This window comes from Cyprinus carpio, chromosome A1 (assembly GCF_018340385.1).
Source record: "Cyprinus carpio isolate SPL01 chromosome A1, ASM1834038v1, whole genome shotgun sequence".
Taxonomy (NCBI): domain Eukaryota; kingdom Metazoa; phylum Chordata; class Actinopteri; order Cypriniformes; family Cyprinidae; genus Cyprinus; species Cyprinus carpio.
The window spans coordinates 36,910,076-36,936,456 of record NC_056572.1 but is presented as its reverse complement, the minus strand read 5'-3'; the positions used below and the strand labels follow the sequence as shown (position 1 = coordinate 36,936,456).

At 42.3% G+C, this 26,381-nt stretch overlaps 2 protein-coding genes across 4 annotated transcripts in view; both read right to left on the bottom strand.

The window, feature by feature from the left end:
- LOC109064265 (CMRF35-like molecule 1) overlaps positions 1-6,296 on the bottom strand; it is a 28,395-nt gene extending 22,099 nt beyond the window's left edge. Inside the window, exon 1 of the mRNA XM_042765115.1 lies at positions 6,169-6,296. Coding sequence (XP_042621049.1) covers positions 6,169-6,208 — 40 coding nt within the window. The 5' untranslated portion in view covers positions 6,209-6,296. The remainder of the gene's footprint in view (positions 1-6,168) is intronic.
- A 734-nt stretch (positions 6,297-7,030) lies between these two features.
- LOC109064264 (CMRF35-like molecule 5) lies at positions 7,031-25,574 on the bottom strand. Of its 3 annotated transcripts, XM_019081262.2 has the most exons (9): positions 12,097-12,967; positions 11,628-11,699; positions 11,475-11,552; positions 10,222-11,370; positions 9,775-10,092; positions 9,000-9,113; positions 8,800-8,901; positions 8,018-8,073; positions 7,031-7,901 (listed from the first exon to the last, which is right to left on the bottom strand). In XM_019081262.2, exons 4-9 carry the CDS (start codon positions 10,259-10,261, stop codon positions 7,635-7,637), a joined length of 897 nt encoding a protein of 298 aa, XP_018936807.2. In that variant the 5' UTR covers positions 10,262-11,370; positions 11,475-11,552; positions 11,628-11,699; positions 12,097-12,967; the 3' UTR covers positions 7,031-7,634. The 3 variants fall into 3 exon arrangements, 2 of the variants coding, with proteins under 2 accessions (XP_018936807.2, XP_042621015.1); XM_042765081.1 differs by having other exon boundaries at positions 11,628-12,967; XR_006160992.1 differs by lacking the exons at positions 7,031-7,901; positions 8,018-8,073; positions 8,800-8,901; positions 9,000-9,113; positions 9,775-10,092 and adding exons at positions 13,312-13,355; positions 13,449-13,565; positions 24,113-24,157; positions 24,306-24,635; positions 25,441-25,574 and having other exon boundaries at positions 10,110-11,370; positions 11,628-13,210.
- Positions 25,575-26,381: the final 807 nt, after the last annotated feature.

Genomic DNA, 26,381 nt, shown 5'->3' with positions numbered 1-26,381 from the left:
AAGAAGTACCCTCAGTGATTTGATTGTGGAGTCGGACATGCTAATGTTACAGTATTTTTTATTTTTTTTTGGCATTAAAAAAGTTTATCTTGTGCAGGTCATTTTTGCATACATGTTAATATAGATAATGCTTTCCTCTGTTAAATTATTGTGCAATAAAACACTGTCTACACAAAACAACTTCAAATATGATAATGCATGTGTTGTGTTTTATTGAAATGGTGTTGAAAAATGACATTGAAGCTAACCAGAGGGAAGAAAAATAAAATAAAATAAGAGAATAGATCTCTTTAACATCACAAATGTTTCTGCTAGACAGACATGAGATTACTTTAACATCAAATGGAGACTTCCCAGAGGAAAGAAAAAAATCAAAAGTGAGATCTCTTTAACATCTCAAATATTTACCCTAGACAGATATGAGGTTAAGATGGAGAAAAAAGTAACGCTGGAGATTTCTTCACTGAAAGGCACATAAATGGCTTACGACTCTGTCTTAATTATTAATTGACTAATTTGATTATTAATACATATTATATGGTATAAATGTTTGAGCTCATATGGAGGCATTTGACATTTTGCACACTATGTACTAAGTTGTTGAGAGACAAATGAGACAAAGGACACAAACGTGAGAGCTCCCGAGTCTTTAGTGTAGGAGAAAAATCTGAGCTCAGTGTGTGATGTTGTTGAGATCTTTTCTAAAGCTTTAAAGGAGACAAATGTGAGAGTGTTTGAGTTTTTGTCTCAGGAGACAAGTTTGAGAAGAAGGAGACTCAAGCAAAAATCTCCATTCAATCTTAAAGAAAACTCATTTCTGTCTAGGAGAAACATTTGAGATGTTAAAGACATCTCACTTTTGATTTTTCTTTCCAATGGTAATGATCAGAATTAGTTCTAACATCACAGAAATACCTTTACAGCACGACAAAGATGCTGTAGGTTACAAAGACTGTAAATAATCCAGAGTATTGCTTGAACATTAAAGTCACACTTTCTGCATCACATCACTCCTGAGAGAAGAGCTGCATTGTGGGAAGTGTAGTGTGTGTTTAGCTGAAGCCTCTTCCTGTGGCTGTGGTTGAACTTCCTGTTTGGTAAGTTACTGCTGCAGACATCTGATGTTTAACTGAAGCAAAAAGGCCTTCTAGTAATATTTTCATAAAGCTAACTGTTAGTATTAGCATCTCAATGACAGCTGCTTTTAGAAGCCTCCATTAAATGTTGCTTGCAAGGATTTATCAGAATATCCAGCTACTCTTGAATGATCATCAGTGGAGAAAGATGCTCTTTAGCAGCAGATCGGTGCAGTTCCAGCATCGACCAGCAGGAGTGAACAGATCAAACTAACCAGACACACCTTGAGCCAAACATCTGACAAGAAAATGATACAGACAGAACACATTAACACACATAAAACAAACCAAACAGAAACATGCACTTGCAATCTAGAAAAACATTATATTATATTATATTATATTATATTATATTATATTATATTATATTATATTATATTATATTATATTAGTTGAAATGAACTCATGTGTGGTGTTGATGGAGTACTTGGGTCTGTAGGGACACATATGACACAAGTTTAGGAAGCACAGCTGTAAACTACAGTTGTTTCTGTGTCTCTGTCCTCTGGATTACAGTGATGTCCAGCGTCCTTGATCTACAGTCATAGAAAATAGGAAATAAGTAAATATGTTTAATATTATAACACATGAATATAATCATTCACACACCAGCTTTTTAATGCAGTTACTGCTGTTAGCCATCTTGAGTGAAACTGTCCATTAAATGATAAAAACCTCCGTGTCTTTATACTCACCTGTTCATATAACACTGGATTAAACTCTATGATGGAGGACGGCAGCAGACCTGTGCAAGAGATCAGTGTTAGTCTTTCTGAGATTAATGCTGTAAAACTCATTTAATCTAGTTTCTCATGCATGTCATCCCAAATCCAACCAAACGCAATCTTCAAGGTTTTTTATGCTCTAAATGCTGAAACCTCAGAAAAAATGACTTATTTCATGTAAATTATTACCTCGGGTCTTATTTCTCTTCCACACAGTCACTATAATCAATGGAAGACCAATCAGGAGTAAAACCAAAGCCTCCGCAGTGACGATAATCACAAATGAACCTGAAACTAACAGGAGGAAAACACTGAAATACTGTATAAACAGAAACAATCATCAGAACAGAAACTCTTTAGAGAATGAATAAATGATAGACTACTGAATGAAATAAGAGAGATGTTGTCACTTCCTGTTCAGTGTGATGCTATAAGCAGTGGCGGCTCGTCAGTGGAGAAATGTTGAGGTAAAAATGGGAGGAGGACTATTTAATTTTAATAAAATTCACAATTCATTTCAGTTCATGTCTCAGAATGTTTTTGTTCGTAATTTCACATCTATTATACCATAACATGTTACTGAACTTGGAAAGCGCTGCTTTTCTATCATGAATGTGCTGAATCTGCTGATGTAATTACAACCGCTATGTGACAGAGAAGGTGGGGGGGCCGGCCGCTAGGTGATAGAGAGGGGGAGGAGAGTTGAGCTCTCGTGCCTCCGTTAGTAAAAAAAATAAGCCAATCAGCATCGAGTGTTCACTTTCAGCACTGAGGAGTGTTGAGATAGCCTCCCTTCTGGTGTCAACCAATCATCATAGAGACGTAAATTATGTGATATTAGTTTGAACGTCTCGCGCTGCACTGATAATGCACCGAGTGCTTGTGATGAGCAGCGATATTGAATATTTGATCGCCAACAGATTTACCAAGCTGTCATTCAAACAGTATATATGCAAATTAAAAAAAAGTGAAAACATGCCTAAGCTGGATATAGAATATTGGAGAAGTCGTGTCCTAGTGGTTAGAGAGTTTGACTCCTAACCCTAAGGTTGTGGGTTCGAGTCTCCGGCTGGCAATACCACGACTGAGGTGCCCTTGAGCAAGACACTGAACCCCCAACTGCTCTCCATGAATGATGCCCACTGCTTCAGGTGTGTGTGTGTGTGTGTGTGTGTGGTGTGTGTGTGTGTGTGAGTGTGTGTGTGTGTGTGTGTGTGTGTGTGTGTGTGTGTGTGTGTGTGTGTGTGTGTGTGTGTGTGTGTGTGTGTGTGTGTGTGTGTGTGTGCACTTTGGATGGGTTAAAAGCAGAGCACGAATCCTGAGTATGGGTCACCATACTTGGCTGTATGTCATCTCACTTTCACTTTACAGCAGTCGGTTTAACAGGCAGCTCTCTTTTAACACAGACTTTTAAGAAGGATGGATGTTTGCTTCAAGTGATAGGCCAGGTAAGTGAAATTATATTATCTTGTTGTAAGTGTGTCGTTTTCTTTACGTTTTCTGACTAAAAGCAACAATAAAGCCATTTTAAAGCAGTTAAGCAAATAATAATAATAATAATAATAATAATAATCGTCAGGGATCCCCAGACCAATACAACTAGTGTGCCTCTTCTATTTTAAACCCACGAGCCGTTCACTCCATATGAGTGTGTGAGATGAGGAGAGACGTTTACCTGTACAGGTGAAGAAATCAGCACTAAATGACAGACATCATCCAGACATAATGCATATTAAAGGAAAATAAAGAGAGAAAGAGACAGATGAACTGACCTGCTGAGGAGTTGTGCTGATCTGGGATTGTTTCTTTTCTTTCTGTGATTGTGATGCTGCTGGATTGTGGATATTGTTCTGTTGTGCTGAAATATGACGGTGTTGCTGTAAAAGTGCTGGTGGTTGAAACCTTAGTAGTCTTATTATCTATAAGATGACAGGAAAGATCAATATATTCACACTCAATATGAATTATATTGTGTATATAATTATAGATTAAGCTGTGAATTGACTTCTTCATAATAACATGAGCTACATCTGCTGACTCTTTCTATGTATGTTTCTATACTACAATATGTCTATTTGCAGAAGTCACATTAGGGGTGTCGCGATATACGTTGACGATAACCGTGATATTCAAAGCAACATTTATCGATATCGTGTTCATTTAGTGTGTGACGATATCCCGCATTGCGGTAACCGCAATATTTAAAATGAACAGTTCTCTGTTCTCTGAACATCCACACCAGGAGATGTAAATCTAGGGCTGTAAAGATCCTTAAAGACCCCACCCACCCTTGAAATCCACTGTTTAATCTGCAACAGTCAGGCAGACACTTCCGCAGTCTGATGGCAAAAACGGAGAGGCTCAGAAGGAGTTTCTTCCCTCACGCTATCAGACTACTAAACCATGGACATTAAACACACTGCACTTTAGAGACTCTGGTAGTGTAGGGTTACCCAGTAACTCTCTGCACACTGCACTTTTTTATGACACCTAACTATGCAACTCATCTGCACATCATCTGTATAGCAGTTCTTGTAGCATCGCTACACAGCATCTGTGTAGTAGTTTAATATATTGTGTATATTTCACTCATCTGTATTTAATGATCTTTTTATTAGATTATTATTATTATTATTATTATTATATTTTTCATATATTTCATTATTTGTATTTGATTCTTCTTATTTTTATTTCTATTTTTTTCTCCTTATTTTTTTTGGATATTTCATTATTTGTATGTCATGTAACTTGTACGTGACAAATACAATCTTGAATCTTGAATCTTCTCTTATGATAACAGCAGATGTAAATACTCCAGCGTCAGTACCTGGTTGAGCTCCCAGGTGGCAGTATTGTGCCTAACGCTGACACAGTCACACAAGAAGAAGACGCTGCAGCTACTCCGTGGAGGGCTGTGTTCATCAGAGTAAGCTGATATTGTTTTATTAATCATAGAATGGGAAACGTTATATTAACCTGTTAACAGCGGTTTTCTGTCTTCATATATTTAAGTAAAAGGTGATTACTTTAATAAGTACTGCATTTTCTTTATTTTTGTATTTGCAATCAATACGACCTGTGTGTAGTAAAGACTTTATCTCTTTGTTCAAATCTTTTAACAGTTACACGATTAAAACTGATCTTGAATAACTGAGCGACCACATTTCTACATTAAACTCTGTGAAATGTTAAGTTGGTCGCAGGGCCATGCACTTAATGTCTCATCTGCAGTCATTCTTTAGTAAGGTTCATTAGTTAATTACATTAACATAAATAATAATGAACAATATTTCCACAGCATTTATCAATCTTAGTTCATGTTAATTTCAGCATTTACTTATGCATTATTAAAATCACAAGTTGTGTTTGTAAACATTAATGCACTGTGAACTAACATGAACAATGAACGACTCTATTTTTATTAACATTAACAAAGATTAATAAATTGTGTAATAAATGTATTGTTCATTGTTCATTCATGTTATTTAATACATTAATGTTAACAAATGACTCCTTATTGTAAAGTGTTACCATTAATATTTATTCATCATACTGCTGAACTTGACAGTATTTTCTCTCTCGTTATTTCACAGGAGCTTCAGAGAAGACGGAGAGAGCCTTGTGTCCTGCGTTTATCAGTGTCCTTATGTTCGTTGGGTGAAAAAGAAAAACTCAATAAACAAAGTAACAAATAATTTGACTGATACCCCCCCCCCAAGGTTTCTATAGATATCAGAATATATTGATATCGTGAATTCTTATGGCCACAATAACCGTGATGTGAAAAATCTAATATCGTGACAGCCCTAACTCACATGAATCACTTACCCCGTTTAACCAGCAACAGAATCTCTGAATAGACATCAGTTACAGTGCTCTCCACTCCACACCAGTACTGTCCTGCATCCGCTGCTCTCAGATCAGTGATGGTGACGGTGAAAACTCTGGCCGTCGTGTCGTCACTCAGAGAGAATCTCTGGTCTTCAGCTGGAGATCCTGATTTAACCATGATGACTGTATTTACAATGTTACACTCACCTTTACACAAATACTTTGGATTTGATTCATATCCAGATTGATATGTGCATCTGATGTCAGCTCTCCCTCCTGAGTGTCCTGTGACTGCAACTGGAGCACCAACAACAACTGAAAACAGAAATATCATTATACAGAGCTGTTATGTGTGAGCAAGAGATATTATCAGACCAGAATAATAACACATATGAGACTGATGATCATACAGTAACAGAGTAAAAACAATAAAAACATCAAATTTTGTACAAAAGCCCTGAGAGTCTTAAACTCACCTGAACAGATGCTGGAAAAGAGCAAGAGAATGTCCCACATGCTAAGATTGTACACGTTTTGCTTAAATACTAGACACAAGCTCAAGCGTTACGGTGTTTCTCTTCCGTACTGAGTGAAAAAGCATGCTACGTCTGCAACTGTATCTAATATTTCCTTCCCCTTTCTATATCTCTGACCACATCAGCTCTTCAGGAAATCTTCAGAGAGCACTTCTGTGACGTTTGACTGTAATTGTATAGTCACACATCAGCCGAGGAACAATATTTCCCTTGTATAAACTCAATCATCCGTGCAGTCAGATATTTATAATATTAATACAGGCACTGATTCTTCACATATATGAAAACTGCATGTACAGAGTGTAATATTTTTGATCTCTTTTGCTCAACGTTGGGAGTGTTAATAGGCCTGCTGCTTTACACCAGTGAGAAAACGTATCCCTCGCTGCCAAAATAAAAGTCTTGAGACTGTAACACTTCTGTGCGGCCTTTAATGCTGAAGGTAACAAGCTTCATTTTCTTCAATATGATCAAAAACAACAGCAGCTGATTCCTCTCCACACTGACCTCTGATGGACAACATAGTCAAAGCAACATACACACTTCCACACATCTCTGTTGCGTCACTGAGGCTCAAGGAAACAATACGATAATGACAAAGTGCTACTAAGACTTCATCATGACTGTAATAATAGTGATTTAAGGGCATTTAAATTCTCAATTAAAGCTCATTTGTCAAATCAACACTGTTCTTTCCACAAACAGACAATGAAAGACACACTGACCTGGGTTTTGATTTTTTTTTACTATTAGGGATTCAAGCACGTAGTGCTGAAACCCTCTTGTTATTATAATTTATTTATTGGATCAAATGAATCTTAATCTTACTAAAAAATTTTGAACAACACATAATGACGGTTTGATGCAGAGCAAAGCCAAGATTGGATTTTGTAATCAAATCCGATTCAGAATATCGTTTTTTTTTTTTTCTCTTGAACAAACCATTTTCAAGATTTGATCCTATTCGAAAGCCCAAATTTGATCCAATTACTTTTGAACAACTAGACCCTGCTAATACATCTTGTATCTACATCTGGCTGCAAAATCCATTTCCACTGATGACCATTCAGTGTGTTTCCAGGCAAAATACCTGTATAATTTCTCTAATTGCACCATTTGCAAACATTTCATGATTTCATAATAGATGCGTGCTGTGTTTAATGTCACAGTCAAGCTTTGAGACGGTTGGTTTACTTGTGATTTCATCAGTCAATCCGTGGCGTGATGATGTCATTGTCCTGATTAGCCACGTTCTAATTAGTGAACATCACTCTTTACAGACAAAGTGATCATATTTACACCCGTTTTACATTTATTAGACTTAGAATATTATCTGCTACTGTAAAGGCTACTGTATCATTTTCAAAGTTTATGCAACATTCAGATGCAACCAAAGTCTAAAGAAATTATTCCATCATTGTTTGCTGGATAGTGTGATAGATGGACTCTTCTTGAAGAGAAGCAGCGGTGAGACTCTGATAAATGTGACTGTGTCTGCTGGGGGTCAGTTCTGTGCAGATCTGATCTGGATTCACACTGTTTCTCACTGCAGCAGCAGCAGTCATGAAGTCGAGGTCTGTGTCGACTGCTACAGTGTTTTCAGCAGAGCCGGCATTACTCTGAGCTGTGTGTGAGTTTGAGACGACAGCTGGGGTTTCTGTCTCATAAGTATTCTGTAAATTGAAAGAAGGGAGAATTGAGCAAGAATGTGAACCTTGACATTGACTTGAGAAGAACTAAAGTTCATGATGCAATTCATTTTGAAATCTTTAAGATGATCCTGACTCACGTCTTCTCCTTTTCTGAATGTCAGATGAAGCCCTTGAGCGGAGAAGGAACCCAGACCTGCGATAGATGCATGTTATTTTATTATTAAAACTTCTAGTAACTGACTTCAGTTCTTCATGTTAGCCAGACAGTAAGTCACTGACTGTCTCAACAGTTTTGCTCAGACCAGCAGAAAAAAAAAAAAAAAAAAAAAAAAAAAATCTGACCAGAAAGGAAATCTGCAATCCATTTTTTTTTTTTTACAAACCCCTGTACCTTTATGTTGTTTTTCCATCATTACAGACTATGAAGTTCTATGTGTCTATGTTGTCTAAGTTAGGGCTATTATAGTTAAATGAACCCATTTTTTTAAAAAAAGTGTTAAAGAAACATTAACTGAAATAAATATATAAATAATTAAATAATATATTTTATTTCAGTTAGTTGCCACCATCTCTCATTTTCATTTAGTTTAACTTTATGTAATAAAATAACTAAAAACTGCAAAGGAAAAAAAAACATTATATATATATATATATATATATATATATATATATATATATATATATATATATATATATATATATAAACACAACAACATTACTAAAACATTAAAAACTGAGATGGAAATGGAAAATATAAAAATGGAAAGTAATTGACAATATCAATAAAACATAGTATCTCAGTGATACTAAAATAAGACTGATCTGAATGTAGATAAATGTAGATTTAATTCATTCATTAATTAATTATTATTATTATTTTCATTCATTCATTCATTTATATATACTTCATAAATATTACCACACGTCTTTTTCTTCCATATGGCCACAATAAGCAACACAGCACAGATGAGGAACAAAACCAAACCTCCGGCTGTGATGACGATGATGTTGACAAATGAACCTGAAAATACAAGACAAAATAAAGCACTCAAAATAAAGCTGGTTCAGATGTTAATGTGAGAGAGACATGAGCAGTGAGTGATGTGGAGAGGTGTTTACCTGAGTCAGGTGGAGACGTCTGTGCTTGCAGGGTTTGATGAGTCAGAGGAGCGGTTGAAACACGTGTGCTTGTCATTAAACACAGGCGGATGGTCGGACCTTCAGTTGTAATATCTAAAGAGACGACAACAAAGATAGACTAGATTTCAGTTGTACTAATACATTACAATTATTAGTTTCCATGCAATATGATGCAATATCGCCCATAATATGATTTATAACAAGGCATGTAAAAACAATAAATATTTACTGTAACTTGTCAGAGTCTAAAATATCTAATAAATAAAATAAATAATTTAAAAATATGCTCCAAAAATAAGTTCTTCCCTTTGTGTTGGGATCAATTTGACCTCCATATTTTTGTTCAAAATTAGCTGCACAGACACAAAATTAATGATTGCTTTTTTAATGAATACTTGTAATACCTGAGGTGCAAATAATTACAATTAGTTATAAATGATTTTTAACCCTTGCCAGGTTAAAATGTGTTTCCCATTGCTTATTTTCAATGTGGCAACTGGTAATTTGACTGTGAAACTCAAATAGATGAAGTAGTGATGATGATTTTTGGTGAACTGCATGGAAACCAATGGAGGTCGATTTGACCTCAACACAATCAATGTAACCAGCACTTGCACAGTCTTTCTAAAACACATCTAAACCTTGCATGCACATTCATGACCTTAAATGAAAAAGTCTCATGCATGCATGAGCAGTTACGGACTTGTTTTCATGTACATTTCTACTATAGGTCCATTTGTTTAAGTCACATTACCCCGTTTAACCAGCACCAGAATCTCTGAATAGACATCAATTAAAGTCCTCTCCACTCCACACCAGTACTGTCCTGCATCCTCTTGTCTCAGGTCAGTGATGGTGACGGTGAAAACTCTGGCCGTCGTGTCGTCACTCAGAGAGAATCTCTGGTCTTCAGCTGGAGATCCTGATTTAACCACGATGACTTTATTTCCAAACAGACACTTGCCTTTACACAAATACTTTGAATTTGATTCATATCCAGATTCATATGTGCATCTGATGTTAAGTCTCCCTCCTTTGTGTCCTTTGACTTTTTCTAAGGCGCCAACAACAACTGAAAACAGAAATATCATTAGACAGGATTAGCACATTTAACATATTAAGAAATGCTGACTGCTGATTGTAAAATATTAGGAAAATTAGAGAAGTGCAAAACTGTCACACGCAGACGTCCTGAACTCACCGATACCCATGCAGGACCAGAGAAGAAGAAAGCTCCACATGGTGAGGATTTATATCACCTTTTGTCTAAATAAAACTCATAAACACTGACAAATGCTTCTTTCTTCCGTACTGACGTGTCTATGGTGCAATGCTTAACTTCTTCTTCCCCTTCCCTGTTTTTACCATTACACACACACCTAGCATATCTTGACATTACTGTACATATCAAACCAATATCAGAACAGATCTAATGCATACAATTTTTTAACAATACTATGATTTTATGTGCCCTCAGAGAGTATTTTGATGCTTCACTCACACTTAAAAATGTGTGAATGTCATTGCATCAAACAAACAATAAATGACAATAATGATAATGAATCAGTCAAGTTCTAATATGCTAATAGTCATATAATAGTAATAGTACCATAATAGTACCAAATGATAATAGTAACACAAGAGTATGATCAATCATATATCTGTTTACTCTCCAGGTTTGTAACTCTCTAACTTGTGAAAGGCACATTTTGAAAGTCTATGTATGGCTTACTTCTGCAGATTAACTGGATATGAAAGTGTTTTAGTATCCAGAAATTACAAACCTCTCCTTTAAATACCTTGTAACATAGGGTTGGGAAATGCCATATGTACCTGAAGGACATTTAGCTGACTTACACTGTATAAACATATTCATGTAGACACATAAAATGTTCTAGCAAACACCTCTATCTGTATGCAGTGCAGCACTGATAACAATAGAAAGACATTCAAACTCTAAATTAAGAGTGCACTTGTCAAATCGACCTAATCTACAGTCCCTTACAAAGACTGGAATAGATGACTGAGTTTGGATCAGTGATGTGTGACTGGTGTTGAGTTCGAACAGGTGAATAAACTGTTTCTGCCCATTCATTTGGATTTATTTCAAACATCTCACAGGTTTTCACACTGCATCTGGGTTTTCTGATAAACTGCCCGGAGGAATAGTTCAGACTGTCTGATTGTGCACTGGCAGTAGGTGAGGTATAAGTCAGAGAATCAGGTCGATGTGCAGACGATGTCAAACCAGAGGAGCGTCTCTTCTGCTTCAGTTTGATAAATATGAAGAGGACGACTGTAAATATCAGCACCAGAGCACCAAGACCGGCTCCGACATAAACCAGAGGATCTGAGGACAGAAACCAGCACACAGATTAAACATTTCTTTCCTTCCTATCTGATTCTCAAGTAGTACTATAAATATTCAAGCACACTAAAAAAAGTCTCATTTACCAGACCGTGCTGATCTCTGCATGGTTTCTGGTGAAGAGTTTGCAGTCGACCGCTTTGGGATTGATGTTCCCTTATTCTCTATTAAAAAAAAAGTATGAATCAATATATGAATTTAAGTAAGGAAGAAATGATTAATAGATGGATGGAAATAACCTGTTGCATCTCTAGTTGTTTGTTTTGCAGGTGATCTGGATGAACTTGCTGGAGCAGGCCTTAGTGTAGAGACTGGATAATAGAAATATGAATACATAATATGCTGCTATAAAAGAAATGGGTTTTGTTTATCACGTTTCCTGTTTTTGGTTTTCATAAGTGAGAAATTCAAGTTTCCAGACATTTAAGAAACAGAAGTAAAACAATCGGCAAGTCTGAAGCGAGTAGGATACTTACATGGCTTTTTTTAAACATGCATTCTTTCAAAGCATCTGAATAATAAAATATGTTTAATATATTTGACTGTAAATGAAGCAAAGCAAACTTTTCAGAAATACTTTTAACTACAACCTACCTCTGAAAGGACAATTTCAACTCTAAACAAACATTTTTACTAAAAAAAGTGAGTTCACAATGAAAAAAAAACTATCTATCTATCTATCTATCTATCTATCTATTAATAACTTACCCTCAAACACATGTAGAGTCACATACGTGTAAGTGTCCATTAAAAGTCTGTCGACTGCCAGATGTGAACAATGAAATGTGACGTCTCCTCCCGCCGGAGCAGTAAGAGGATTCATAGACACCACTGGAAATCAGGAATCAGACAGGATGTGACATCACATGATCAACTGAATCAATAACACAAGTCAGTCCAAACATCACTGGACCTCAGTCTTTAGTTACTCGTTTCCTCACGAAAGATAAGCGAATGTTCACTCACCTGTGAAGATGTGGGAGAGGAAAAATAGAAAAATCCACATGCTGAAAAGACTCACTTCACAGCACTTATAAAAGCTAAAAACTGTCCGAAATCCACGGTACACTTCGCCTTCCTCCTGCGTGGTGCGATAGTATTTAGTTCTCTTTTTGTCTCTCCATCATCTTGAGACATCTGCAGTGATGCACCTGTGGCACAACGTGATTGTAGTCCCAATAAACTCCCACACATTTCTATACGTCTACATTTGTGGTTTTCATTCAGACACATTTATTTATTCAAGACAATTCAATTGTTTGTCTTTATACATGAAATCAACATAACAAACTGATGAAAATCGGTATCATTATACAATAAGGTTCAATTAGTTAACGTTACTTTATGCATTAACTAACAATACGCAATACATGTGTATTCTTTGTTACCATTAGTTGTGAATCCAACAGATATAACATTTCATTTTATTAATTAATTAGTAAATGTTAATGTTACCAAATCAGGATTTTTTATTATTATTTTATTTATTTTTTTTGCAAATGTTAACGATAGAAACCTTATTGTAACTGTTACAGGAAAAATGTGAAGAAACTTTGATTTTGATAGGCTGTTGATGAGGATGTTGTGGTCAGTCAGTAATTTGATCAATACTCTGATAAACAGACTCTTGAACAACATCAGAGTTCATTTCTGTGTAGATCTGATCCAAATCTGGTTGCACAACATCCATGTAGCAGGCATCTGTGCTGGGAACCGGCTCTGTGTTTGCAGGCCTGTGAAGGTCCTGGATAACCGAACCTTTATCACTTTGAGCCGTGGGTGAGTTTGTAAAGACGACTGAGCTCATTTTCACATACTCATCCTGTAAAGAGGAAGCTTTCATATCAGTGAGGACATTAGTTACCATTATCAGCATCACTATTAATGTGGTTGTGAACGTGATAACACTGATTACAGACTTACAACGACTTGAGCTGATGTCTTCCTGGTGTGATAAGACACAGACACTGGAGAAAGGAAATGCATGTATTAATTGTTGCATGATAAATGATAAAGCTATGATTGTGTATAAAAGAGGAAGTCTCATGCAGTCGTCTCACCCGACAGCTTGGAGGCGGTGGCCCATTTTAAAGCTTTAAACAGAAGGAATGGACACACAACCAGAAGTGTGCAAACACACACCAAACTCAAGACTGTCATCAACCTGACGTAAGATTCTGTGGAAAAGGGAAACAATCTGACACACCTGATAAAACACGATTTAGTTTATGTGAGCGACAGAAACAAAGAGCGGAAGAGAAATTGAGAGACAAACAGCAAGATCTGAGAACAGAGACAGTCCTGTTGTGTGAGAAGTTAACAGGAACGATATAAGACAATATAAAACAACATAGCAATACGTTCAAACAATCGATAAAAGAAAGTAAAGAATGACAGAACAAACAAAATAAAATGAATGAATGAACAAGGACAGTCTCTCTTTTGATTTTCGTTCATTCCACTGAATCTGTGTACAATAAACACTATAAACTAAATAATGAATGAATGATCTAAAGAATGAACAAACAGATGAACAGGTGAATGACGGAATGCACAAATGACAGAAAGAACGAACCATATACAGTACGAATGAACTAATTATAGAATAAATGAACAAATAATACACAGAATGTTCATACAATCAGAATGAGAAAAAAATAACAGTATGAACTACAGAAGGAATAAACAAATAACAGAACTACAGAATGAACAAATGATAGACAGAATAAACAAGAAAACGAATGAACAAAACACAGTACAAATAACAGACAAATGAAAGAACTACTGAATGAAAGAATGGGTGAGCGATAGACAGAATGGAGGACAAAATGCATGCATGAGGTCAGAAGACAGATAAAGCAAATAAACGAACAAATGATAGACTGACTAAATGGAATAAACAAATGGTGGATTGAACAAATAATAAGTAGAAGGATTGAATCAATGATAGAGTGTACAGCGGACAGACGGTTCACCCTGATCTCTAGTTTTGGCCCGGTTCTGTGCTGTGATATTCACAGGACTGCTCGGGCTGGAGACGATTGTCGCCGGTCAGAGCGGACCACCCATTTAACGGGTCTCGCTCCTCCCTCTAACTTCCACCTCGAGGAGGGTCCCACAACACCCCAATGAACGGACAGACAACCAAGATTAAAATTTTGAATTATTTAAAAGTTTGGGGAAAGGGGAGGGGGAAACTTTAAAACTACTAATGACTCGAACTATTCTTCTGTCCACAGATACGGATTCCAGTCCTCAATAACACTCCTCTACAGCCCTTGCTTGACACACTCCACTTCAGCCCTCAATTTCCAGCCGACTCCACTCCAGGTAAGTTTAAGGCAAGAGCCAGGCAGTTGACATACAGGGATTTTCTGGCTCTAGGGGAGGGGGGATGGACTTCAAAACCCAAGGCTGGGCTGTTAGCACGCAGGAGTTCTAGCTCTCAGGTAAGTACAGAATTCATTACATAAGTGGGTATTCACAAGGCTGGGCTATTAGTGTGCTGGGGTTCTAGCTCTCAGGTAAGTACAAAGTTCAATACATAGGTGAGTATTCACAGGGCTGGGCTGTTAACGTGCTGGGGTTCTTGCTCTCAGGTAAGTACAAAGTCCAATACGCAGGTGAGTATTCACCGGGCTGGGCTGTTAGCGTGCAGGGGTTCTAGCTCTCAGGTAAGCATAAAGTTCAATACACAGGTGAGTATTCACAGGGCTGGGCTGTTAGCGTGCAGGGGTTCTAGCTCTCAGGTAAGCACAAAGTTCAATACACAGGTGAGTATTCACAGGGCTGGGCTATTAGCGTGTAGGGGTTCTAGCTCTCAGGTAAGTACAGAATTCAATACACAGGTGAGTATTCACAGGGCTGGGCTGTTAGCGTGCAGGGGTTCTAGCTCTCAGATAAGCACAAAGTTCAATACACAGGTGAGTATTCACAGGACTGGGCTGTTAACATGCTACTCACCACTGAAGATATTCAGAGGTCGGTGTTCCCAGCAGATACGGGTTTTGGTCGATGACTGACGGCTGGTGGGCCTTACAGGTGAAACTGCGAACAACACTGGGCTTCCCACCCAGCTTGGCAAGGGGACACACGGGGGAGGATCGGCTGCTGTCCTTCGCTTCCCTCGTCGAAGAAGAGACAGCACAGACGACACGCACAAAGACGGTGGTTGCTGACAAGGCCAATGACACAACGTCACGTGGATGAAAAGGTAAGGCTTTGATTTAAAGGCTTACAGAGATCGCTGTGTGGGCGACGTCATCCAACCTCCTCCAGGGGCGCCTCCAACACGTCCAAGCTCCAGCTTACTTAAAGTAAAGGCTGTGGTTGCCACCAATACACTGCTCCTCTCTGTCAGGCCTCTTCCTACGACCGGGGACACAACCACAGACAAACACCACACACCACAAAGGCACTACAATTCTTCTCGTGTGTACACTTCAATACAGCAGCACTCACCGCACTCCACACACTCAGTGAAAGAAGATCCGTGGTGTAGTCCCGTTTCGGGCTCAGAGTCCTGGCGGGGCGTGTCAGATGGACATAGGCAGGGGGCTAACCACAGCAGGCGTATATATCGTACACCGGAGCCTCTCCGACCTTCCCAGCGATCTCCAACACAAGGCACTACTATCAACACTGAGTAAACACACAAGCACTGAGGATTATTAGATCAGCACAAGAGAGGGGGAGGGGGGGGTGAATTACCCACTGCTACGGAGAAATATGCAGTCGGAACCCTTTCTTAAAGGCAGTTAATCTCCCTCCACATCCGTCATCCACTATCCACAATATACAAGGAATGTTCATAAAGTCTTCACCCACCAGTACACAGTGTTATCCTCTCCCAATACGAGTTCAATGATCTCCTTCACTCAGGGGCCTTCCAAACATAGGATCGCTCCTTCAACTCAATCCACAATAAGATGTAAACACAACATACAAAAGGTTGATCACTTAACTTCCTCTGCACTTCCAATCTCCCTTTTCCTTGGGTTCTCCGTTGCAGCCCGTAAATCACAACATCCACGCCACACCAGCCACTTCCGTATCGTGTGGAACACCGCGAAACAAACTCCTGCTCTGCTGTTCATAAACCAACCCCTTTTATATCTCTGCTTCCTTCCCGATCCTCCAATCGATATCCGACACGTCCTCTTCCCACACCTGACGTGTATCTTGGATAATTCCCTGCCTTGGGCCAACCGGAACCGAACTCGTGTTTCACTTAAATTAGTCCGGGCGGAAATATTTCCCACACTTCAGTTCCGCCTGGAGAAAAAAAAGTTCCGCTCGGATTAGTCACCCGGTGACATCCTCCCCCACCAAATCGTTCTAGTCCCTAGAACGTGGTTGTTCAACCCAGTCCCCATACCTCTCGGGGGGCCGTCCTCGGTTCTCTCGTTGGGACCGTCTGGGTGGTGATCCGGGGTCCAGTCCCCTTGGCTCAGCCTCTGGGAGCCTCGGGGGGTACGGTCCATTTTTGTAGGGGCGGAGCGCACACAGTTGGGGCTGGTGGCACCTCTAGGGGAGGTCTAGGGTAGTTCGGGCATGGCCGAATCAAATTGCAATGTAATACCCGTTCTGGTCCAGCCTTCCCCTCCGGTCGAAGTACGTAGACCGGCTGCCCCGGCCGTTGCTGGTGCTGCACCACATATGGAACAGGCTCCCAACGGTCACTCAACTTCCCTTTCCCCTGTCGCCGATTGTCCCGTACCAGCACTCTCTCTCCTGGTAACAACGGGGCTTCTTGGGCCGTTCGATCATACATCTGCTTGTTCTTAATTGCGGCCGCATTTATCCTCCCCGAGACTTCCCCATAGGCGGAGTGAAGGCGCTGGTGGTGGCGTCCCACCCACTCGGTCAAACTCGAGGTCTCATCCAACGTGGCCACCCCCAATACCAAGTCCGTCGGCAACCGCACGTGTCTCCCGAACATCAGGTAGGTCGGGGCATACCCCGTAGTGCTGTGGACGCTGTTGTTATAGGCCTGGACCAGTGCAGGAAGGTTATTCACCCAATCGTTCTGACGTTCCTGGTCCAGCGTACCCAGCAGACTCAACAGAGTCTGGTTGAAGCGTTCGCAGCATCCATTCCCTTGGGGATGGTAGGGGGTAGTATGGGTCTTAGTACATCCATACACCCGACACAACTCCTTGATCACTCTGGACTCAAAGTTCGGCCCCTGGTCGCTGTGCAAGAATTCTGGGCATCCGAAAGGCTGAATCACTGCCCTCCATAAAGCGGTGGCGGTCACGTTGGCTGTCTGATCCAAAGTCGGGATGGCCCAAGCATACTTGGTAAACAGGTCGGTGACCACCAAGATGTTTTGGTAGCGGTCCATTGGCCTGCCCAGGGTCAGATAATCCATGGCCAGGATATGCAATGGGCCCCTGGCCTGTATCGGAACCATCGGGGCTTTCGCCTCCTTCCGAGCCTTAAACAGGGTACATCGAGGGCATGCTTGAATGAACAAACTCACAGCGGCCTCCATCCCGGGCCAGTAGAAATGTCTCCGCAAGAGCGACAACGTTCTCTCATTCCCCTGATGCCCCAATTGTGTATGGTAGGCCTCTAACAAGGCCTGCACCTGGCCTCCTGGCACCACCACCTGGCAGACCTCCTCTCCCGACTTCGGGTCTTTTATCGTCCTGCACATCACCCCATCCCTCAAGCCAAGGCGTGCCCACTGCCCCAGCAGCTTCCTCACCTTGTGAGTCTGGGCTCGCCGTTCCACCTTCGTTGGCCCCCTCCTCCGTCTTAACCAATGACCCAGCATTCTCAAATCCTGGTCCTCCTCCTGACGCTCCCTCCATCGTTGCGGGTCCCAGCCCCAACTCACTGGCACAGCCTCCTGCGGAGCCCCCGGTACCTCCACAACCCCCACTGTCAGCCCTTCCTCCGGGCCTATCGGTAACTCTCGTTCACCCTCCGTCTGCTGTGCCTCCGGGAGTCTGGACAAGACGTCGGCATTTGTGTGCTTTCGGCCTGGCCGATATTGGATCTGGTAGTCAAAGTTTGCCAGCTGGGCCACCCATCTTTGCTCCACTGCCCCCAGCTTTGCCGTCTGTAAGTGGACCAAGGGGTTGTTGTCTGTTACCACCTGTAATTTACCACCCCATAAGTAGTCCTTGAATTTTTCACTCAGGGCCCACTTCAAAGCCAGCAACTCCAGCTTAAATGAACTGTAATTCGAATCATTCCTTTCTGCCGGGTGGAGGCTTCGGCTAGCATAGGCGATCACTCGCTCTACCCCTTGCTGCTGCTGAGCTAACACCGCCCCGAGCCCGAGGTTGCTGGCGTCTGTGTACAAGGTGAAAGGTTGTGAATAATCCGCATAGCCCAAGATCGGAGCCTGGAGCAGCTCTTGCTTCAGCCTTTGAAACGGTGATTCACACACTGGGCTCCAAGCAATGGAGGGAGACCCACGGCCGCGAGGGCGCCCAGTCCCTGCCAACAGCTGATTTAAGGGTTTGGCAATTTTTGAAAAATCCTTGATGAATCGCCGATAATATCCGACGAAGCCCAAAAAGGACCGAACTTGCCTCACGGTTTTCGGCGCCTCCCAGCCCTGCACAGCCGCCACCTTCTCGGGATCCACCGAGACTCCCGAGGCACTCACACAATGGCCCAGAAACTTTACCTCCTTCCTCAACAGGTGGCACTTCTCTGGCTGCAGCTTCAACCAATACTGCTCCATGGCCCGGAACACATCCTCTAGGTGATGTCATTGTCTATTCCCCAGATGGGACTCAAAATCTGGGGAATAGACAATGACATCATCTAGATATACCAGCGTAGAGTCCACCAACTGGCCACCCAAACACCGCTGCATCAGCCGTTGGAACGTGGCCGGTGCATTGCATAGGCCAAAGGGCATACGGTCCCACTCGAAAAGCCCAAAGGGAGTGGTGAAAGCAGTCTTCTCTCGGTCGACCCCTCGACCTGGACTTGCCAATACCCACTCGCAAGATCCAAAGTGGAGTACCATACAGACCGTGTCAGGCTGGCAAGAGAGTCCTCTATCCGCGGCAGTGGAAAAGCATCTTTCTTTGTGACTTGATTTAATTTCCGATAGTCTACACAAAATCTCCAAGCTCCCGTCTTCTTCTGGACGAGGACAATCGGGGCCGCCCATGGACTACTGCTCTCCCGGACAATCCCCTTGTCCAGCATTCCCTGCAGCAGAGTACGGACCTCCGAATACAGAGTAGGTGGTACTGGACGGTATCTCTCACGACTAGGCGGGGCGTCGCCAGTGGGGATCTGATGTTTCACTACGCCGGTACAGCCATAGTCCTCATCATGTCTGGAGAACACATGTTGCCACTTGGTAAGGAGATCCTGCAATTGTTTACTCTGGCTTTCCTCTAGCCCTTCTCCCTGTAGGGACTCTCTGGCCAGGTGAGCAGGCACCTCATTTCCGATCTGTTCCAGGGACGAGTCTGTCTGGGCCAAGGTCACTTCTACGACCGTAGGACACACCTGCCGGAAGCTGACTTCCCGGCCCTCTCGCACCTGGTGGACATCCACCATGGTCACCAGGACCAACCGCTGGTGACGATGTAAATTGACGGGGTAAGGGTTCTCGTTCCGTATCTTCACCGGGACTCGGCCTCGGCGAACCACTGCCAGTCCATGGGCCACTGCTACACTCTGGCAGTCCATATGGGGCTCGACCAGCACCCAGCCTGACGACCCGCACTCGTGTGATGGTACTCTTGCCCAGACAATGGCCTCACTCCTTGCTGGTATAGAAACTGCGTATCGGCAGGCAACCCGCCCGATACCTTCTTGACTCCTCCGTGCCTTGGCCATATGTACCCGACGACAATCGGCCTCTATCCTTTCCCATTCTTGTCTTTCCGCTGGTGGTAGGGTTTTCTTAGGCCTAGCCTGAAACAACTCCTCCCAGCAGTCTGCAATTACATTCATTCCCAACAGGGCTTTATGGGTTCCTAGGCAATGATCTCGGACAATAACGACCCCCTTCTGGGGCACAGTGATTCCATGAATCTCCAAATCTGTGACTAGATATCCGACATAGGGGATCTCCAGTCCATTAGCCCCCCGTAAGATCAGCCAGGGTGCTTCTGTTCCCTGTACCTGGCTACCCTGAAACAGCTCCTTGGACAGGCTCTCTGAGACTAAGGTGACTTGAGACCCAGTGTCTACCAGACAACGTATCTTCACCCCATGGATCCGTACCTCTACCACTGGGCTATGCCCGATCAGCTGATTCCTGGGGGCGCTCATCCAATTTGGGTCACTCACAGAGGTCCCAGCCACTTGACCCACAGTGGCCGGCCGACCTAAAAATCCCCTTCGGAACCCCGTCGAGAGCCGCATTGGCGACTATAATGTCCTGGCTCACCACACCGGTTACAAATGGGGCGTCCCTGTTCGTCCCACTGAAAACGGGCTCGGGCCTCCCGTACTGGACGTCTCTCCAGACCTCGTCCTCCCTCAGAGTGCGACCGCTCCCGTGACATTGGTGGTAAGCGTTGGGGGCCTCGTCGCATCTCTTCTAGGAGGGTTTTAGATAACTCTGCCATCTGCTCTCGGACATCCTTCAAGAGCTCAGAACGTAAGGCCTGTTTCCAATCCCCTGATCCAGAGGCAGCTGCCGCTTCTCCACTCACTGCCGCACACACTGGGGAATCCACCACTCCCGCCTGATCCGCTTCTAGGGCCAGAGCCTCTGCTCTCAGGTCTTCAAACGTCATAGCTGGGTCTCTGTGAAATTGGACGCGTAGACTCTGACGGACTGGGCCCTCTCGCAGCCCCAACAGGAACTGATCTCGTAAGAGAGTCTCTCCCTCTCCCAGGCCATGGTCCCGCTTCTCTCGCAGCCTGATGAACTGCTCCCGCAGCCTTAGTGCGAAGGCCCTTAAGGATTGTTGCTGCCCTTGCTTGCAATTGAAAAACTGGGCCCGAAGGACCGCTACTGGGGTCGCATCCCCATATTGTCCTGTGAGGAAGTCCAACACAGCTTGTGCAGTAGCTCGAACCGCCTCTGGGGCAGCCTGGACCTCCCGTCGGGCCTCCCCCTCTAGGGAATTTATCACAAACTGCAGTTTCTGGGGGGCGCTCAATCCTTGAATCCCAGCCAGATATTCGACCTGGGCTTTCCATTCCGACAGCCGTATCTCAGATCCCGGCCCTCCATACTTCGGTGCCCAGGGGGCTCCCAGAAAAATGGGCATGACTCGGGGTGGGGCCTCAGGCACTGCCTCGTCCGCCATTGGGGAGCCGCGGTCGCTCAACTCGAGGTGGAATCCTGCCGACTACGCCAAAATCTGTCGCCGGTCAAAGCAGACCACCCATTTAACGGGTCTCGCTCCTCCCTCTAACTTCCACCTCGAGGAGGTCCCACAACACCCCAATGAACGGACAGACAACCAAGATTAAAATTTAACAATTTTAATTATTTAAAAGTTTGGGGAAAGGGGAGGGGGAAACTTTAAAACTACTAATGACTCGTACTATTCTTCTGTCCACAGATACGGATTCCAGTCCTCAATAACACTCCTCTTCAGCCCTTGCTCGGCACACTCCACTTCAGCCCTCAATTTCCAGCCGACTCCACTCCAGGTAAAGTTTAAGGCAAGAGCCAGGCAGTTGACATACAGGGATTTTCTGGCTCTAGGGGAGGGGGGATGGACTTCAAAACCCAAGGCTGGGCTGTTAGCACGCAGGAGTTCTAGCTCTCAGGTAAGTACAGAATTCAATACACAAGTGGGTATTCACAAGGCTGGGCTATTAGTGTGCTGGGGTTCTAGCTCTCAGGTAAGTACAAAGTTCAATACACAGGTGAGTATTCACAGGGCTGGGCTGTTAACGTGCTGGGGTTCTAGCTCTCAGGTAAGTACAAAGTCCAATACACAGGTGAGTATTCACAGGGCTGGGCTATTAGCGTGTAGGGGTTCCAGCTCTCAGGTAAGCACAAAGTTCAATACACAGGTGAGTATTCACAGGGCTGGGCTGTTAGCGTGCAGGGGTTCTAGCTCTCAGGTAAGCACAAAGTTCAATACACAGGTGAGTATTCACAGGGCTGGGCTGTTAACATGCTACTCACCACTGAAGATATTCAGAGGTCGGTGTTCCCAGCAGATACGGGTTTTGGTCGATGACTGACGGCTGGTGGGCCTTACAGGTGAAACTGCGAACAACACTGGGCTTCCCACCCAGCTTGGCAAGGGGACACACGGGGGAGGATCGGCTGCTGTCCTTCGCTTCCCTCGTCGAAGAGACAGCACAGACGACACGCACAAAGCCGGTGGTTGCTGACAAGGCCAATGACACAACGTCACGTGGATGAAAAGGTAAGGCTTTGATTTAAAAGCTTACAGAGATCGCTGTGTGGGCGACGTCATCCAACCTCCTCCAGGGGCGCCTCCAACACGTCCAAGCTCCAGCTTACTTAAAGTAAAGGCTGTGGTTGCCACCAATACACTGCTCCTCTCTGTCAGGGCTCTTCCTACGACCGGGGACACAGCCACAGACAAACACCACACACCACAAAGGCACTACAATTCTTCTCGTGTGTACACTTCAATACAGCAGCACTCACCGCACTCCACACACTCAGTGAAAGAAGATCCGTGGTGTAGTCCCGTTTCGGGCTCAGAGTCCTGGCGGGGCGTGTCAGATGGACATAGGCAGGGGGCAAACCACAGCTGGCGTATATATCGTACACCGGAGCCTCTCCGACCTTCCCAGCGATCTCCAACACAAGGCACTACTATCAACACTGAGTAAACACACAAGCACTGAAGGTTATTAGATCAGTACAAGAGAGGGGGAGGGGGGGTGAATTACCCACTGCTACGGAGAAATATGCAGTCGGAACCCTTTCTTCAAGGCAGTTAATCTCCCTCCACATCCGTCATCCACTATCCACAATATACAAGGAATGTTCATAAAGTCTTCACCCACCAGTACACAGTGTTATCCTCTCCCAATACGAGTTCAATGATCTCCTTCACTCAGGGGCCTTCCAAACATAGGATCGCTCCTTCAATTCAATCCACAATAAGATGTAAACACAACATACAAAAGGTTGATCACTTATCTTCCTCCGCACTTCCAATCTCCCTTTTCCTTGGGTTCTCCGTTGCAGCCCGTAAATCACAACATCCACACCACACCAGCCACTTCCGTATCGTGTGGAACACCGCGAAACAAACTCCTCCCTTCCTGTTCATAAACCAACCCCTTTTATATCGCTGCTTCCTTCCCGATCCTCCAATCGATATCCGACACGTCCTCTTCCCACACCTGACGTGTATCTTGGATAATTCCCTGCCTTGGGCCAACCGGAACCGAACTCGTGTTTCACTTAAATTAGTCCGGGCGGAAATATTTCCCACACTTTAGTTCCGCCCGGAGAAAAAAAAAGTTCCGCTCGGATTAGTCACCCAGTGACACGATCACTAAAACACAACATCAGGACAGAGATGATTATGATAGGAAGCAGCTATATTTGCACTAAGTGAAAATAGCATATTTTCTTAGCGATAGATGCTATTTAGACTATGTAAAAATATGAGTATTTTCTTTGCAATAATAGTAGTTATGCTGTTGATGCTACTTGGTGCAAATAGTGCCAGATATCTGCACCTCACTATTGTAATACATTATAAAGCATTATGCAATAATAACATATTGAGTATATATTGTATATAGCTTTTGTATGATCTCTCCTGCATTTCTGTGGTACCTTTCGGTGTCGGTGCTGGTGTCGGTGCTGGTGTTGGTGCTTCACCTGTGCAGAGAAGAAGGAACGTGAAACTATCGCGATTCATTCCTTCAGCCACATTCACTTCTGCATTCAGTTGTGTGTGTGTGTGTGTGTGTGTGTGTGTGTGTGGAAAAAAACAGAGCCTATTAAAAACATGCTAAAGGGTTGTCACCTCTAATGACAGTCAGTTGTATTTCATCACTCGTCAGATCAGGCATCAGTTTAATATCCACACCGAACGAGTAGTAGCCAGAATCCTCCACGACCAGTTTCAAGATGTCGGCGGTGAGGACACATGCGGACGTGTTGTCGAATAGAGCGAAACGCCCCTGTTTCACCCACCTGTTGGGATGAGACATCTCAACCAGTTTCTCAAAGAAGACACCGTCAGGTTTGCCGAAGTACTTGGTGTTTGTCTCGTAGTCCGGTGGGTAAATGGCTTTAAAAGTTACGTGGCTCCCCTCATATCCAATCTTAGCACAGCTAACATCCAGTAGACAGGCTGGAAAAGAAATGAAATGACATTTTAAAGTATTTTAAAGATTTTCAATCATGATTTATGTAATACACAGACATAAAGCACATAAGCAGCAGACAATGTTACTTATTTCCAACAACTAACTAGCAATTAGCAACACAATTAGCCTAGATACATGTGACTAATGCACTTTTGAAGGCAAGAATCCACTTTTTCCAAGAGTCACGTGGCTAAATATAAAGTTTTTGTTCTTCCACTTTATACAGCAAAGCAAACTGATGTGAAAATAACTGGATTTTAAGCTTGATATCTCTTTTTTTTCGAGTCATCTGAAGCAGTTTAATTCTTTTTACTGAATCTGTTTTTACTATAATCAGATTATACAGTTCAACCAATCCAGACAAAATGATTTTTAATATTTTTTGAAGCGATATACAAATTTATATTTATTTATGAATTAATATTCTTATAATTTCAAATATGTTTAAAGATGTAATAATAATAACTGAATGTTAAAATAATATGCTTTAGCTATTTTTAATGGTGATATTCAGAGTAAATTGATCTGTTCAAATGGTGTTACATGCTATCACCCCAAACGAGATCCTCATTTTTTGTTCTATATATTATAGCAATAAAAGTAATTAGGTTTATTAGTAGATTAGGTCTTTTGTAGCTTTACTTTTTAAGCTCGACTGTACTTGAACGAGAACTAGCCTATGCTAGGCTTGGCAAGCTAGAGTTTTAAAGTAGTTTTCCCAACACGGATGCTGACAGTTTTAAAATCAAGATGCTGTTGTTTTGATGTAAAGTGATCACTACCACTCACCTGTGTACATGCAGAAAAAAACGACTCGTGCTTTCCACATGCCGAATGGATTTTAATTGATTCTGATGAGTGCAGAGAATAAAACCGTGGCTTTCTGGCAGTCTCTTTCTCACTTCCTCGTCTCTATTTTGGACGAATCCTCAACCCAAACTTAAGACTGTGGTTTTACAGAGTGCAACTTTCTCGATATGACCAACTTCCCTGTCAATGTGAACTACAAAAATGATTCAAAATGCAGTATTTGTAGTATTTTTTCTATCTTATAGTTGTTTACAGGTGAACATGCTATGGCACTGTATTGTAAGTTCTGACAATTTAAAGTGTTTATCAATTTGAAATAAATGTGCAGAACCTTGATTTATTCAGCTGCTTGTGACTAGTAGGGAACCCCAAATAAATAGATCAAGCTAGGCATAATCAGCATTTATGGCTTATCAATATTGAATTTTCTTTATAGATGACTTAATGTGAAGTAAAGCTGCGAAAGCTAATAAAACTTGTTTTCAGAGAAAGTTTAGGGACATTTCAATATTTTCAGCAAGGAAGAAATGCCAGTGCAGATGCAAAACACAGAGCAGACAAAGATGATAGTAAAAATGATAACATTACAATAATTTATTAGACAGTTGCTGCTTAATAAAACTATGTGGGACAAATGAGAACAATTTCTGTATTCATTTAATAATTAAATACCATCTTAAGCTGATTTTGTGAAAGCAACACAAAAAAGTTTGGATGCTGACTGAAGTTTGGATGATCAGAGAATCTAGGATCCTGATTGGCTGTTGGTGAGGATTCAGTGTTCAGTCAGTGGTGCTCAATAGTGTGATAGATCGATTCATGAAGAGAATCAGCTGTGAGACTCTGATAAACGTGACTCTGTCCATTGCGGTCCAGTTCTGTGTAGATCTGATCTTTTGTTTGTGTTGAAACAACATCTA

Coding starts and splice junctions, on each gene's coding strand:
- LOC109064264 (XM_042765081.1), bottom strand. CDS start 10,261: ATGTGGAGCTTTCTTCTTCTCTGGTCCTGCATGGGTATCG. Junction 10,093..10,221: donor CTGGTCCTGCATGGGTATCG/GTGAGTTCAGGA, acceptor TTCTGTTTTCAG/TTGTTGTTGGCGCCTTAGAA. Junction 8,074..8,799: donor ATGGAAGAAAAAGACGTGTG/GTAATATTTATG, acceptor CATCTATCGCAG/GTCTGGGTTCCTTCTCCGCT.